At 39.2% G+C, this 14687-nt stretch overlaps 1 protein-coding gene and 2 long non-coding RNA genes across 3 annotated transcripts in view; 2 read left to right on the top strand and 1 right to left on the bottom strand.

Annotated features, from left to right (window-relative positions):
• The window catches only part of LOC142230124 (uncharacterized), a 74459-nt gene extending 60246 nt beyond the window's left edge, over positions 1 to 14213 (top strand). Inside the window, exons 4-7 of the mRNA XM_075300758.1 lie at positions 4930 to 5131; positions 5192 to 5355; positions 5429 to 7553; positions 11425 to 14213. Of these exons, the coding sequence (XP_075156873.1) occupies positions 4930 to 5131; positions 5192 to 5355; positions 5429 to 7553; positions 11425 to 12433 (3500 nt within the window). The 3' untranslated portion in view covers positions 12434 to 14213. The remainder of the gene's footprint in view (positions 1 to 4929; positions 5132 to 5191; positions 5356 to 5428; positions 7554 to 11424) is intronic.
• Positions 476 to 1127, top strand: LOC142228990 (uncharacterized). The gene is made up of 2 exons (XR_012720298.1): positions 476 to 685; positions 741 to 1127. It is a non-coding gene; the product is annotated as an uncharacterized LOC142228990 (long non-coding RNA).
• Positions 705 to 1549, bottom strand: LOC142228989 (uncharacterized). Its single transcript, XR_012720297.1, has 2 exons — positions 1149 to 1549; positions 705 to 1089 (listed from the first exon to the last, which is right to left on the bottom strand). It is a non-coding gene; the product is annotated as an uncharacterized LOC142228989 (long non-coding RNA).
• Positions 14214 to 14687: the final 474 nt, after the last annotated feature.

The raw sequence follows: 14687 nt of genomic DNA, 5'->3' as shown, positions 1-14687 counted from the left end.
AAAATAAAATTTAAATCCAATATACTGAAGTTTGGACTGATGCGCTAATGTAAATGTAGAAGATTTAAATCAGATTATGATTTATTTATTATCCAGTCCTATCCAGTATTTCTTTATAACAGTTACGATTTTTTCCGGATCACTGCACTACAATCATGTACGTTATTTCTAGAAAATTTTAACTAAAGTGTAAATTGCAAACGCCGCCATCCCAAAAATAAGTAAATGTTTTTGGACAAATTCATGAACATTTAGTAGACATAATTATTTTTTTTACTTCTTAAAGATTGTTTTGCAAACAAATCTTATAACTTTTCCGCTTTTTAGTTCATTTAACTCAAAAAAATTATTAATGTCAAGGACATTTTCTCATACCATGTACAATGAAACCTCTCAAAACTTTGGCACTCTGAAAAGGTGGCCGACCTCTTAAAAATGAACGTTTGCTATATTATCAATTTTAAAACTAACCTCTGGGGGGTTACTCTGTATTGCGATGCGTAAGAAAAATTGTCGCGAATCGAGTAATTGGTACTCAGTAATTCGTTTTCGTATCTACCTTGCGCATCTAGTTTTCGCAAATCTGGCATCACCGCACTCTATAATGCGAAAGCGTATGTCAAACTCGTTCGTTGATCGCAAAAATCGTGCGCAAACAAAATAGCAATCGCAAAGTAACAAATATGTAAGTAAGCACAATTAAATTTTTATATTTGTATCTAAATTGTTTATTGTTTTAGGGAAAAACCAAAAAAGTTACAGACACAGCAACGTCAGTTCCAAACTTTGGTAGACTTTATGGTCTCTTCCGCAGTTACCTCAAATTGTATGTGCTTGGGACAAAGTATTCGTTCAATCACCTCGCAAACTTCTTTTAAGCAGCGCGACATAGATTGCTCTGATAGTCCTAAAAGATGGTCTTGGCCGATTTGGTGTTGATAACCACCTTGTCCAAGCAATTTCAAAGCAGCGGCCACTTTTATTGGAGTTGGAATGGCTGTGGATTTATTTGGAACGACGAGGTCGTCTTTAATAGCGTTTAATACATACATAAACGCATCTTTATTAAGACGAAAATTTTGTATAAATCTATAAAAATGAAATATTCGAAAACGTTTGTCACATAATTTGAGTTTCCATTTTCTTACCCGTGGTCACTTAGGTAGAGTATATTTGACCGATCTCGCAAAATTCTTCTTGTAATTCGTTCATGTTAATTTTCTTCAAACCATAACGCTATCGAATCCATAATTATTACTTTTTTGTTATAAACGATTAGCAAGTTTTAAAAGAACACGCACCGAACGGAAGATTGTTTAAAATGTTTTTATTTACAATTTTTTTGACATTTCTTTTTATCATTTTCGTTATTGTTTACATTGTGCAGCCAGCGTTGTCATATTTTCGCTTTATTTTGCTAAAGCGTTACCATATTTTCAGTTTACTTTGCGAAAGCGTTTGCGCAAGTGATACAGAGTACCGAATTGTACTCTTAACGCATTTAACTATCGCATCGCATTTGCTTTCGTATCGCAATACAGAGTAACCCCCCTGATAAGTGGACAACATTTAAGCGACCGTGGGTGTCAACTTTTGGGAGGTTTCACTGTACTAAAATGGAGATAAATTGGCTTTAATACCCTGGAGGGTTCACTTTTTTTCAGTGTGGTTTAAGTGTTTATAAAATAATAGAAGAATAGACATTTAGACTTTCTTTTCATTAACCCTTTACAGCAATCCTAAGTACATTAGAATGCATCAAATAAACAAATTAGAAGATCTTGTATATAATGTATAAATTAATTGTATGTGTAACATTTTGCGTTGTTGTAATGTAATGTAATTATTAATATTTATATACATAAACATATATATATATATATGTAACAAATTACTAACAATAATTGATAATTCATTTATATCAGCCACGACCAATTGGAAATATCACAGTCATGTATTTGCTCATTCATTCAATTTTTGGTTCATTATTTCTATGCCCTGATACCAATACTCATGCACTTATCTCATTAGCATACAATACTCCACCACAGATATTGGCCATTAATTTTTGAAGTTTTGAGTTATTCCATACCCCATAGAAATCGGTTTTATTTATTTTTGTTCTTATCATCAATGATAATTTGTATAATTGCGTTGCTCTTTATTATAATTCCCAATTCTGTTGGCAAGGATTCCTTTCATAGAAGTGTATTCAATGGAAAATTTTCAAGATTGTAAGTAATAATCAGAGAGAGTTGGGTTCTTTGTATGTCGTTTCAATTCAACTCAATTTTGTTATGGCTGCATTTAGTCTTCACCATCTTAGAAGAATACCATAAAATGACGAATTAACATTTTATGGAATTTTTCTAAAATGGTGAAGACTAAATGCAGCCATAACAAAACTACAACTTGTTTTCATAATTCAATATATATTGGGTTGCGATTTAGGTTCTTCAAAATATTTTTAACAGGTTGGCTGATAAGCCCCCGGTCTAACAAAGAAAAACACATTTTTTTGGCAAAATTCGTTTTTATTATTCAACATAGTTCCCTCCAAGAGCGATACAACGATTATAACGACCTTCCAATTTTTTGATACCATTTTGGTAGTACTCCTTCGGTTTTGCCTCAAAATAGGCCTCAGTTTCGGCGATCACCTCTTCATTGCAGCCAAATTTTTTCCCTGCGAGCATCCTTTTGAGGTCTGAGAACATGAAAAAATCGCTGGGGGCCAGATCTGGAGAATACGGTGGGTGGGGAAGCAATTCGAAGCCCAATTCATGAATTTTTGCCATCGTTCTCAATGACTTGTGGTACGATGCGTTGTCTTGGTGGAACAACACTTTTTTCTTCTTCATATGGGGCCGTATTGCCGCGATTTCGACCTTCAAACGCTTCAATAACGCCATATAATAGTCACTGTTGATGGTTTTTCCCTTCTCAAGATAATCGATAAAAAATATTCCATGCGCATCCCAAAAAACAGAGGCCATTACTTTACCAGCGGACTTTTGAGTCTGTCCACGCTTCGGACACGGTTCACCGGTCGCTGTCCACTCAGCCGACTGTCGATTGGACTCAGGAGTGTAGTGATGGAGCCATGTTTCATCCATTGTCACATATCGACGGAAAAACTCGGGTGTATTACGAGTTAACAGCAGCAAACACCGCTCAGAATCATCAACACATTGTTGTTTTTGGTCAAATGTGAGCTCGCGCGGCACCCATTTTGCACAGAGCTTCCGCATATCGAAATATTGATGAATGATATGACCAACACGTTCCTTTGATATCTTTAAGGCCTCTGCTATCTCGATCAACTTCATTTTACGGTCATTCAAAATCATTTTGTTTTTTTGATGTTTTCGTCGGTAACCACCTCTTTCGGGCGTCCACTGCGTTCACCGTCCTCCGTGCTCATTTCACCACGCTTGAATTTTGCATACTAATCAATTATTGTTGATTTCCCTAGGGCAGAGTCCGGAAACTTATTATCAAGCCAAGTTTTTGCTTCCACCGTATTTTTTCCCTTCAGAAAACAGTATTTCATCAAAACACGAAATTCCTTTTTTTCCATTTTTTTCACAATAACAAAAGTTGCTTCACAAAAGACGCTCCATCTCACAAACTAATTGACTTGCAGACGTCAAATTTTGACACGAATCATTTGAAGGTTGGTACTATATAAAAATAATATGCATTTAATACTAGCGACGCCATCTATGTGTCAGACGGCGGACTAATCAGCCAACCTGTTACACTGAAATAACCATGGCCAATTCCAAAGATTTTGTCTTTGTAATTTAAAATAAGTTTTGAACTTCAATTTAGTTAATCGCACTTCTGCCCACTTAGTTCAAATTTTAAGATGTTTATAAAAATCTCGTAATAATTATTAGTAGAATTTTTCAGAATTATTAAAAACAAATTGGCAAAATTTTATTTCATGTAAATATGCTCATTTTTAAGTCGAATCACCTAACAATAAGGACAAAACTTAGTGAGTTTGAATTCATTGGGAAGTGTATCGCCTTTTGGGAAAATACTTAATATCCGAGAAATGCATCTTCTATGCTGAGCAAAATTTGCATTCGTATTTGAAAGACATGAAATCTTTGGCTTCACGACATTTTTTCAGTGTAGTTTATATATATTTTTCGTTATATTTTACTGTTCTTCATTGTAATCCAGACTTGGGATTTCGCATTAGTCTGCAGGACGAAAATATTTCTCTTTTTTTTCCAATGCTTCTGTTAGTTGGAATTGGGGCACTAATATTTTAATATTCGAATTGTTTATTAATAAAAAACTTTCAAAAAATGGTCTACTAATCTTAAGGTTTTTAGAATTTTTTTACAAAAAAATGCATTAGGTCCATTCAATATTTGAATATTTTATTAACTTTAACTAACACTTTTAACGACTTTTTGTACATATATTTATGGAGTATATAGGGAGAGTTTCAATAACTTCAAAGGTACTCCATAAGAGTTCTTAGGAAAACTAGTAACCTCTGAGAAGTGCAATATGGAAAACCTAACTAATCTTTCCCGGCTATTCGACTGTCTCTATGGGTTCTCGTCAGATGCCCCAGCTTGAAGAACTGAGGATCAACGATTTTTTTTGTCTCTTGATTTTGATCTTAGAATGAAGCAAATGGACTTCTAATACCGCATGAAGATGTATTCGTAAATAATGTAAAAAAGCAACAACAACAAAAACTAACCAAATGCTACCGCTACTAACCCCCCGCAACTAATCTAACCTGCCTCAAAAAAAAAAACACAAAACGAAAGTCTTCTTCAGTTATTTTGGTTGATTCCATTAGCAGCGTAACGTTCGACTCTTGAGTTTATGATTTCGTTCAACACCAAAATCACCACAATCCAAAATTTCATTTTCTTCATTCCAAAATTTTCATTTTAGATATGGCTGATTCTTTACGAGATTTTCAGTGTAAATTATGTTCCAAACTTCTAGGCTCACGAGCAGCACTGCAGCGTCATACCAAGGAGGTGCATAGTCGTAATTCCACAGTGGTCAGTTGTCCACGATGTCAGAAGCTCTTTCAGAATCGTAGCAATCTTAAGATTCACATGTTGACTCATTCCGGTGTTAGGCCATTCAAGTAAGTTCCTCCTGTGGAGTGTGGTAACATTTCTCGAAATAATCATTGTTTCGCCCATAGATGTGCTGAAGCGGAATGCAATGCTGCATTCACCACAAAACAATGTTTACAGTTCCACTACAAGAAGGTCCATAACTATACCCAAGAACAAATGCCCAAAATTGAGCGTAGTGTGGCCTATACCTTTGATGCCTATTCGGGTGGTATGAAAGTTGATTTCCTTGGTGAGTTTAATATCCATGTGTAGCAGGTAAACAACAACTCATGAAACTATCTTTTGCCCCATTTTTGTTACAGAACAAGCTCCTCGCAGACGACGCAAGAGTTTGGAAGATCAAAATTCCATTATGAGTTCCAGCATACAGAGTGATGCCGAATTCTCCGATGACAATATCTTCGAAGCCATTAAGAAGTCTGGCAAATCCATAAAGGATCTGTGTCGCAATGAGCCCAATCTTTCTCTGCTCTCCTCTAAGATTTCCAGTATATTTGGGGAGAAGCCACCACCCCGAAAACGTGGCCGTAAACCCAAAGACTTCCATTTGTTGGACACACAGGAACAAGAGCATCACATGGAACAAATGCGTCGCAAGCAAAATGCTCAGCTAAGTTTAGTCGAAACCTTCTTGACCACCACGGCCCAACGTTTGACTGCCCAGCAGCAAGTGCAGCAGGTGGTGGCAGCGGCAGCTGCTGTATCCGCCATGACTGGTGTGGGAACTGAAGATCCCACGGCTAAAATGCATATGATGCCAGGACTAAATCCTCAACACATGGGAATGGCTGCCGCCCATCATCACCATCAACAGCAGCAGCAGCAGCAGGGAGGTGGCAGTACTGGCGGAGGCATGAGCCACGACGAGGATGATGATGAGGAAGACGATGACGATGATGACCAAAGCCACCATGGCCATCATGGAGGACCTCAGATGACCCATGACAATAACGGCTATCGCCATCACCCTGGCATGAATGCCATGGGTCAGAATTTGGTTGTGAGTAAGGGCAGCAAAAAATGGATAAGTGACGATGACCGTCATTTGAACAGAGACTGTGCTGTGAACGAAATGTCAGCGTCTGGCATGAATCCAAATGCCAATCCATGTGGTATGGGCAGTGACAATGACCTGCCATTACCACCATTTGCTGTGCCTCAGAGTAATCCAGATCCAGATCCCACCAAATTGATGGGCTCCAATCGGGATTTCCTATCGCGTCTCATCAACTCCGCCAATCCCAATCACAATCATCACGGTGGCAATAACCGAGAAGAAGATGAGAATACCTCCTTCCTCGACGTAGTCGAATCGAACAATGCTGCGGCGAATGGTCAAATGGCCCAATACCATCATAATGCCCAAAATAATGCTGCGGCCGTTGAAGCAGCTGCCAATGCGGCTGCAGCCTCTGTTGCGGCCTCCAATCCGAATGCCGGTCTAACCGGTCCCACGGGCCAAGGCAACAACCAGAATGAGGCTGACCCAATGTCGATGAGTTCTCTAACACAATCCCAAGCGTTCATGAGTTCTTTTTACAATAATGCGAATGCAAGACTGAGTGGCACTGCAACCGGATCTTCTTCTTCGGCCAGCATGCTGGTGGAGGCAGCCCTTAATTCGGTCGGTAATATGATCGACAATGAGAACAATGACATGAAAGTACCCACCGAGAGTAACATAAACACCGACAGTCCCATGAGTTCCCACGTGGACAGCGAAGCCAATCGTTTCACAGCCTCCAATCCAATGGACAATCTGGAGAGTGAATTGAAAATGATGAAAAATCTCAATAATTTCCCCATGCAAATTCCACCACTGCCAATGTTTCCGAACTCGGGCAACAGTCTTAACTCTTGTAACATATCGCCCAGTGCTTCGACGCCTACCAATCCGCGGAGCAATCAAAATGAAGTGGATGTGGATGCTGGTTCGACGCCAGGTGGCCAGCACATGGGAAACTCATCGGTCAATGACACAGATGGATTTCCCACCGCTGCCCAGCATCGTACCCCGCCTACACCACAACCCATTTCGCCGGGTCGAGACTATGGCATGTTTGGTAATAATCCCGGTTCCAATGGAGGCACACCCGGTGGTCCCGGTACGGCGGGTAGTAATAGCAGTGCCAATAGTACGGGAGGCAATAGTAGTACGAATAACATATCAGCCTCATCACCCCTTCCCGCAGCTATGGTCCATCGTCGCAATGCACCCAGTGTGGGTAGTGTTTATCCGGAACATGAACTCATATCACCTGCATCATCACCATCAATACCACGCTATAATTTCAATAATGGCGATGTCATGCGGCATAAACACAGAGCAGATTCTGAGACAGATAGGCGACATGTTTTGGCCACGGGCCATAATCATCATCATCATCTGTCGAGTGATGAGGAGAATAGTATAATGCCACAGAACAGGTGAGTATCAGATGTAAAAGATATTAGATGACATTTAATTAAGAGAGTGATGGGATTTATGATTAATACATTGATAAACCCGCCAATTGAGCTTCTGGAGGGTGACTGAGATGTCCGTTCCCGGCGAAGCACCGCCTTGAGATTATCGACAATTTGGTATTTCCTGCCGAAATGTTTGTTCATTCTGTCGAAATGTTTGTCTACCAAGGGCTTCAATACTATCTATAGAAATTTTCACGATAATATTCGGCATTTGTTTTTACCCCACGGTCTAAAATAAAAGGGAGCCACCGTGGTGCAATGGTTAGCATGCCCGCCTTGCATACACAAGGTCGTGGGTTCGATTCCTGCTTCGACCGAACACCAAAAAGTTTTTCAGCGGTGGATTATCCTACCTCAGTAATGCTGGTGACATTTCTGAGGATTTCAAAGCTTCTCTAAGTGGTTTCACTGCAATCTGAAACGCCGTTTGGACTCGGCTATCAAAAGGAGGTCCCTTGTCATGGAATCGGGCAGCACTCAGTGATAAGAGAGAAGTTCACCAATGTGGTATCACAATGGACTGAATAGTCTAAGTGAGCCTGATACATCGGGCTGCCACCTAACCTAACCTAAAACAAAAGGGATCATTGGCCGATACGGCGGCGTTTGAGTTCTGGTAGCCAATCGAAAGTGTACATTTTAAGCTAACCTCTTTGCCAAATGAACCACATCATTTTTTTTTTGGCAAACAGCTTAATTTGGAATGGTCTCTCATCGGCTCTGCTTGGCTATTTTGTGCATCGGTGAGCTCTTTAACATTTTCGAACTTCAATGGCTTTAGTCCAAGCTCGTTTTTCAATATGTGTTGCACCCATTCTCTCGATCAGCTCACGAGCACGACGTGGATTTCGATCAAATCTGGCTTTCACTTTTCCTATCATTTCTGGTGCTGTTATCGTTTTTTTATTCATGATGCTGTTATCGGTTTATTTATTTTTGGACCCGATGCAACACTGCTAAATATAAAGCAATTACACTATCACGCTGGAGTTCCCTCACGAATAACTTTATTTCTCAACACTACACATCAAAATATTTAAGCTTATAAACAATAAAATGAATGGTTGAGAAATGATAGCAACCTAAAGTTTCCCTCTTCGTACTTCTTCCCCGTTGATCTCTTGTAGCAGTATCGCTCCACACTCCGTTATTTTTCCTTCGCTCTTCTTATCGCAAATTCGCACTTCTGGTCGTCGTTTTTTCGTCTCTCCGACCCTGATTCGCTCTTCGTGTCGTATGTTTTATGTTTCGTTCAGTTTCGTTCTCCTAACCTTCGAAAATTCGTTTCTTTCTTCTCGTAGTTTAGTTCTCAATTCGTCGTATTTCTCTTCGTCGTTATCTTCTTCGGCTTCGGTTCGTCTTCTTCTCGTTGCTCCTACTTGACTTTTTCTCTCTCATTTTTCCACTTTTTTCGTCGTAGTGGGATTGATTGGGATCTGCTCGTTTTATTCTTTGACGTAGAACACTTTTCGCTGGTTCATCATTACTTTTGAAAGGTTCGAAGAACCAAAAAAGAAAAAAAGAGGTCTGCTCTTTTGGAGGTTGATGAAAAGGTTGATTTTATTTAAATTTTTCTTTCTTTCTTGCTATCTTACAAAATATTTCTTAACATATTCTCACAACAACTTATCTCTCGAATTTCGTTCCTCAGCTAAGAAATCTCTTCTTTCAGTGTAAAGGGTGATACGGTCAAAATTTGGTCAAGGGAAAACGCGTGTAAATCGGTGAAATCGTTTATTTAAAAAATCAAATTAAATTTCTTTTTAAAGTTCAATTAGTATAAAATTCTGGAAAAATATTCAGTTAGGCTTTCGCTTTTCCAAATCCGAATTGCCGGGCCTCACGCTTGACACCTGCCATCAGATTTTGTACAGCCACCTTGTCCACCTTCTTCGCCGCAGAAAGCCAGTTTGCCTTGAACTGCTGCTCGTCCTTAGCAGTTTTTTTGGTCTTCTTTAGGTTTCGCTTGACAATAGCCCAGTATTTCTCAATTGGGCGGAGCTCTGGCGTGTTGGGAGAGTTCTTGTCCTTGGGAACCACCTGCACGTTGTTGGCGGCGTACCACTCCATGGCCTTTTTACCGTAATGGCAAGATGCCAAATCCGGCCAAAACAGTACGGAACAACCGTGTTTCTTCAGGAAAGGCAGCAGACGTTTATTCAAACACTCTTTCACGTAAATTTCTTGGTTGACAGTCCCGGAAGCTATGAAAATGCTGCTTTTCAAGCCACAGGTACAGATGGCTTGCCAAACCAGATATTTCTTTGCGAACTTTGACAGTTTTATGTGCTTGAAAGTATCTGCTACCTTTCCCCTTCCTTTTGCCGTATAAAACTCCTGTCCCGGAAGCTGCTTGTAGTCGGCTTTGACGTAGGTTTCGTCGTTCATTACCACGCAGTCAAACTTCGTCAGCATCGTCGTGTACAGCCTCCGGGATCGCGCTTTGGCCGTCGTATTTTGTTTATCATCGCGATTTGGAGTCACTACCTTCTTGTAAATTGATAGTCCGGCTCGATTTTTGGCTCGATGCACGGTTGTAGACGATACACCCAGCATATTTGCGGCATCTCGGAGAGAGAGGTTAGGGTTTCGCTTGAAACTACCGGCAACTCTCTTTGTCGTCTCAGCGGCTTCCGGATTTCGATTTCCCCCCGATCCAGACTTCCTGGCTGTCGACAAACACTTTAATTACATTTGTAACGGTTGATTTGGCAACTTTTAGCGATTATGCCAGCTTTGCGTGCGAGTAGCTCGGATTTTCACGATGCGCGAGCTAAATTTTGATACGCTGCTCTTCTTGCTTGGACGGCATTTTGACAACTGAAGAGTGAATTCCAAAATCAAAATAGGAGCAACATTCTACACACACACCTTCCAAATGAGGGGTGTTCAGGATTTTTAAATGCAAAATTGAAAGAAATACGTCAAGTTTATATTGACCAAATTTTGACCGTATCACCCTTTATGCTACGCAAAAATGGCAAACGTATTTTGAAGACATGAATTCTTTGTGCTTACGACAATATTTTTTTTTTGTAATTGTGATGGTACACACAGAAAAGGTATTTGATCACCTTCTAGAGCAAAATGTTATTTGTATATGATGAACATGTTTGTCGCAACCATATAATTTTCTCGGACAACCATTTTATGTTTGGTGAAAAAACAACATTTCTGCGAGGATTAACCGGAATATTAAAAAAAATTAAGCTTGTCTTTAACCTACGGTAAATAGATCAATCCCAGGACCGATACGAGACTTGTCCCTAGTGATCACTTTAACATTGACTTGTCATTGGCGGGGTAAATTTACACTTTAGAACATGACTTGGACCCAATTCAAAGTGCGCCTCCTGGAACAACTTAGTAGAACTACACCATAGACGGGTCCTCATGAACCAGTCTGGGACAAACTTTTAGGAACGTGTTTCATTTACAGCATCCGAATTGCAACATTCTATACTCAAGGGAGTATAGAAATCAATAAATCAAAAGAAAAATTAAAAATTGCTACAAAGTGGAAAACTGACACCAGCCCAGTGGTAGGTTCGATAGTGGTAATTTTCAACAATTTCCTGTAAGGTATTAAAAACATTTTTTGAACTTTTCTCCATTGTCTAAAATTTCATATGGGAAGAACGAATTTTTTCTTTGCGTGTAAAAGTAGACACGAGGTTTTGGGTTATCTATTACCCTAACCACAAGTAACGCATGCATGCATTATTTTAATTGTAGTATTGCAATATAATATGCATTCGTATTATTAATTTTAAAATACACACAAAATTAACTTTTTCCTCTTATTTTTCTTACTCTCCCACCTCCACAGTGTTGGCCAAGATATGCGAATGAAATTCCCACAATCTCAAATGGATTTGATGTATTCGAAATACGAAAGTCTGGCCAATTCGACAGCTTTAAAATACAACAATCAAAATATGGATTCACCCTCGGAGTATCGCAACACCAACTCGGCAGCAACTGCTGCCAGTTCGAATGACATTTCCGATTTACAAGGTCTTGATATGTCATCCCGTTCAAATGTCAGTGCATCCAACTATCATCACAATTTCCAATTGCCCAGCAATAGCTCAGCTAATTTGCCCGGCATAGGTCGTTATCATCATCACATTTACGATATTCTATCGGAACGAGAACAGAATCAGCAATCGCAACAGACTCAACAACATCATTCGGCATCGTCGGGTGGTTCAGCATCCTCACAACACCAGCAACAGGAACATCCCAGCCAATTGGCCATGCAACAGCATCAATCGGCCATGCACAGTATGCTATCGGATCAGTTGAGTGAACAGGATCATGATCAAGCTACTTCGGTGGATTTAAGTCGCACCGCCAACTATGTTGTACCCTCGCCACCTCAATTGCCCTACAACCATCCGCATCATGATATGCTACGAATGGCCTCATTAGATCTAACGCCCAATACAAATATGTCAGTGGGAAATAATCGCTCATTTCTATCGTCACAGATGCAACATCAAAGTCGTGAGAGTCTTGAACATCATCGTCTACTGTCAACGGTGGAGCAGCATCGCATATTGGCAGCATCAAATGCTGCCGATCAACATCGTCTATTGGTGGATCCTACTGCCCATTTGTTAATGGAACAAAATAATCGGCTACTGGGTGGACCAGATCAATCGCGATTATTGGGTGAATCTGCACAAAATCGTCACATGGCTCGAGGTTTCGGTGCTTATCATCAGGTGGCATCAAGTAATTATCATCCGGGTGTAAGGGCTCCTGTATTGCCCACAGCGAATCATCATGCTTCCAATCCCTCTAATTATCATCCATTCCCGGCCTATTATTAGTTAAGGATATAAGATGAAAATGTGGCCTATATATAAATTGAGGATTTTCCAGAGAAATAATTTTTGGTCTCTCTGTACAAAACCTGCATGTAAAAATATTAAAGTCGGGGAAAATTTCTCATATTAGAGAAATTTTAATTATACACTGTCGTGTATAACTATGGTTTTGGTACTAACACCTCACTTTCTGCAACCCTGTGATTATTTTCATTGTAGATGCATGGGTGTGCACAATGAAATCTCAACTTTTTTTCTAAAATTAATACTTGAGATTTATAAAAAGATTTTATTGCAAACTTTATGTCTAGTGTAAACGTTAGTTTAGGTTAAAAAGAGGATTCAGGTTGCCCTGTCTCATGTCGCCTGACATACATCTAAACCAGTATTCGGATTGTTGGTCGCTCTAACTGCGTCTTTACATTGTATTTTGATTTTATTCCAGGAATTCTAACGAATTCCCTAATTTACTTCCAGTCCCTGTTTCCAAGGTGGGGCAGGTCCTGAATAACTTCTTCACCGATATGGTCTACTCTTTGTCTAGTAAAGGCAGAACAATAACAAAGGTTGCAGTCCAAGGTCTAATCATCCTCAAAACACGCCTCACATGCACCAACTTCTGCAGCTGCCATTCAGCAGAGATGTGCTCTCAATTCTAGTTTAACTGTCATTATTCACACGTTCCTCCTGAATTTCGTCCTACTCTCATTGAGTAGTTATCTATTCTTTATACTATCTGGGTCACCCCATTTTCATCGCCCTTCCGACCGTTGCCTAGGTCCATATCGCTTTATATATCTCCCGTGCTATTGCTATTGTGAAAATGTTCACGTTTTGTGGCCTTGTGTTATTTTCGAGACATTTAACACATTCCCTTATGGTACGCTCGTTTGCCTGCAGAATTGTGTTGTGGTTCGGCAATTGGAATAGGATCGCAGTATCTGGGTCCTGGGAGCCACCGTGGTACAATGGTTAGCATGCCCACCTTGCATACACAGGGTCGTGGGTTCAAACCCAGTTTCGACCAAACACCAACAAGTTTTTCAGTGGTGGATTATCCCACCTCAGTAATGCTGGTGATATTTCTGAGGGTTTCAAAGCTTCTCTAAGTGGTTTCACTGCAATGTGGAACGCCGTTCAGACACGGCTATAAAAAGGAGGTCCCTCGTCATTGAGCTTAACATGGAATCGGGCAGCATTCGGGACTGAATAGTCTAAATGAGCCTGAAATATCGGGCTGCCACTATACCTAACCTAGCCACTATATCTAACCTAGCCCAGACACGTCCTCTCACCCATCTTGGATCCATCGGTGAAGCAGCTCCCATTCTCTCAAGATCATCTCGCTGGCGTCAGAATGTCACACACGACAACATTGGCCACCTCAGATATACGAAAATGGATTATTATGGCATCCGCTATTTCACCCACGGTCCCCACTATAATCCTTTGATGGTTCGTCATGTCTCGACATTCTACCAACATCTTCAATCTCATCGCAATTATAACAGATAGTATTTTTATCTGAACCTCTATAGGTCTTAAATCCTGTATCCAAGAATCTGATTGACGTGGGTAAAGACTTGTTCAAGTCCTTGCTAATTAAAGAATTCAATAAAGGAAACAAAAGAAGCCAATGAGATTGGGTTTGTTTTCATTCCTTTAAGGACTTTTCATACACACAAAAAAGGAATTTTCTGATTCAATCACGAAATTAATTGATCCAATTAATTTTTTAATTGAAATGTCTTCAATCACGAAAATAATAGTATCAATCACAGTTTTAATTGGGCATAGAAAAAAATTTTGATTAAAAAAATAATTGATTTCTCACATGTAAGAAACAAGAAATCTAGGGTCTAATTTTAGACGACAGTATAAATGTGTTATTTATTTTGCAATATATTAATAGTTTAAAACCTATTGTTTGAGATAATTTTTGTTAAACATTAAATGTATGAAAATCGTTTAGAAAATCTTAGTTCCTTTTTTGTCATACTCGTATATAAATCTATTCTGTATATATATTTCCTATAACCTATAATATTATTTTTTTTTTGTTTGTTTGTTATTATTTTCAATTAAATTCATTGTGTTGTGCTCTAAGTATATGTATAATGTAAAATATTATCACTAATAACAACAATAGAAATAAAATGAAATGTATAAGTTATAACGTAATAATAAGAAGTAAATATATATACAAAAAAAAAAAAAAACAAAAAAAACTGTGCCAAGTTCTTATAAAAAAAAAAGA

This window comes from Haematobia irritans, chromosome 3, assembly GCF_050003625.1.
Source record: "Haematobia irritans isolate KBUSLIRL chromosome 3, ASM5000362v1, whole genome shotgun sequence".
Classification (NCBI taxonomy): Eukaryota; Metazoa; Arthropoda; class Insecta; order Diptera; family Muscidae; genus Haematobia; species Haematobia irritans.
The sequence above is the reverse complement of the archived record's forward strand: the minus strand, read 5'-3'. Positions and strand labels throughout refer to the sequence as shown.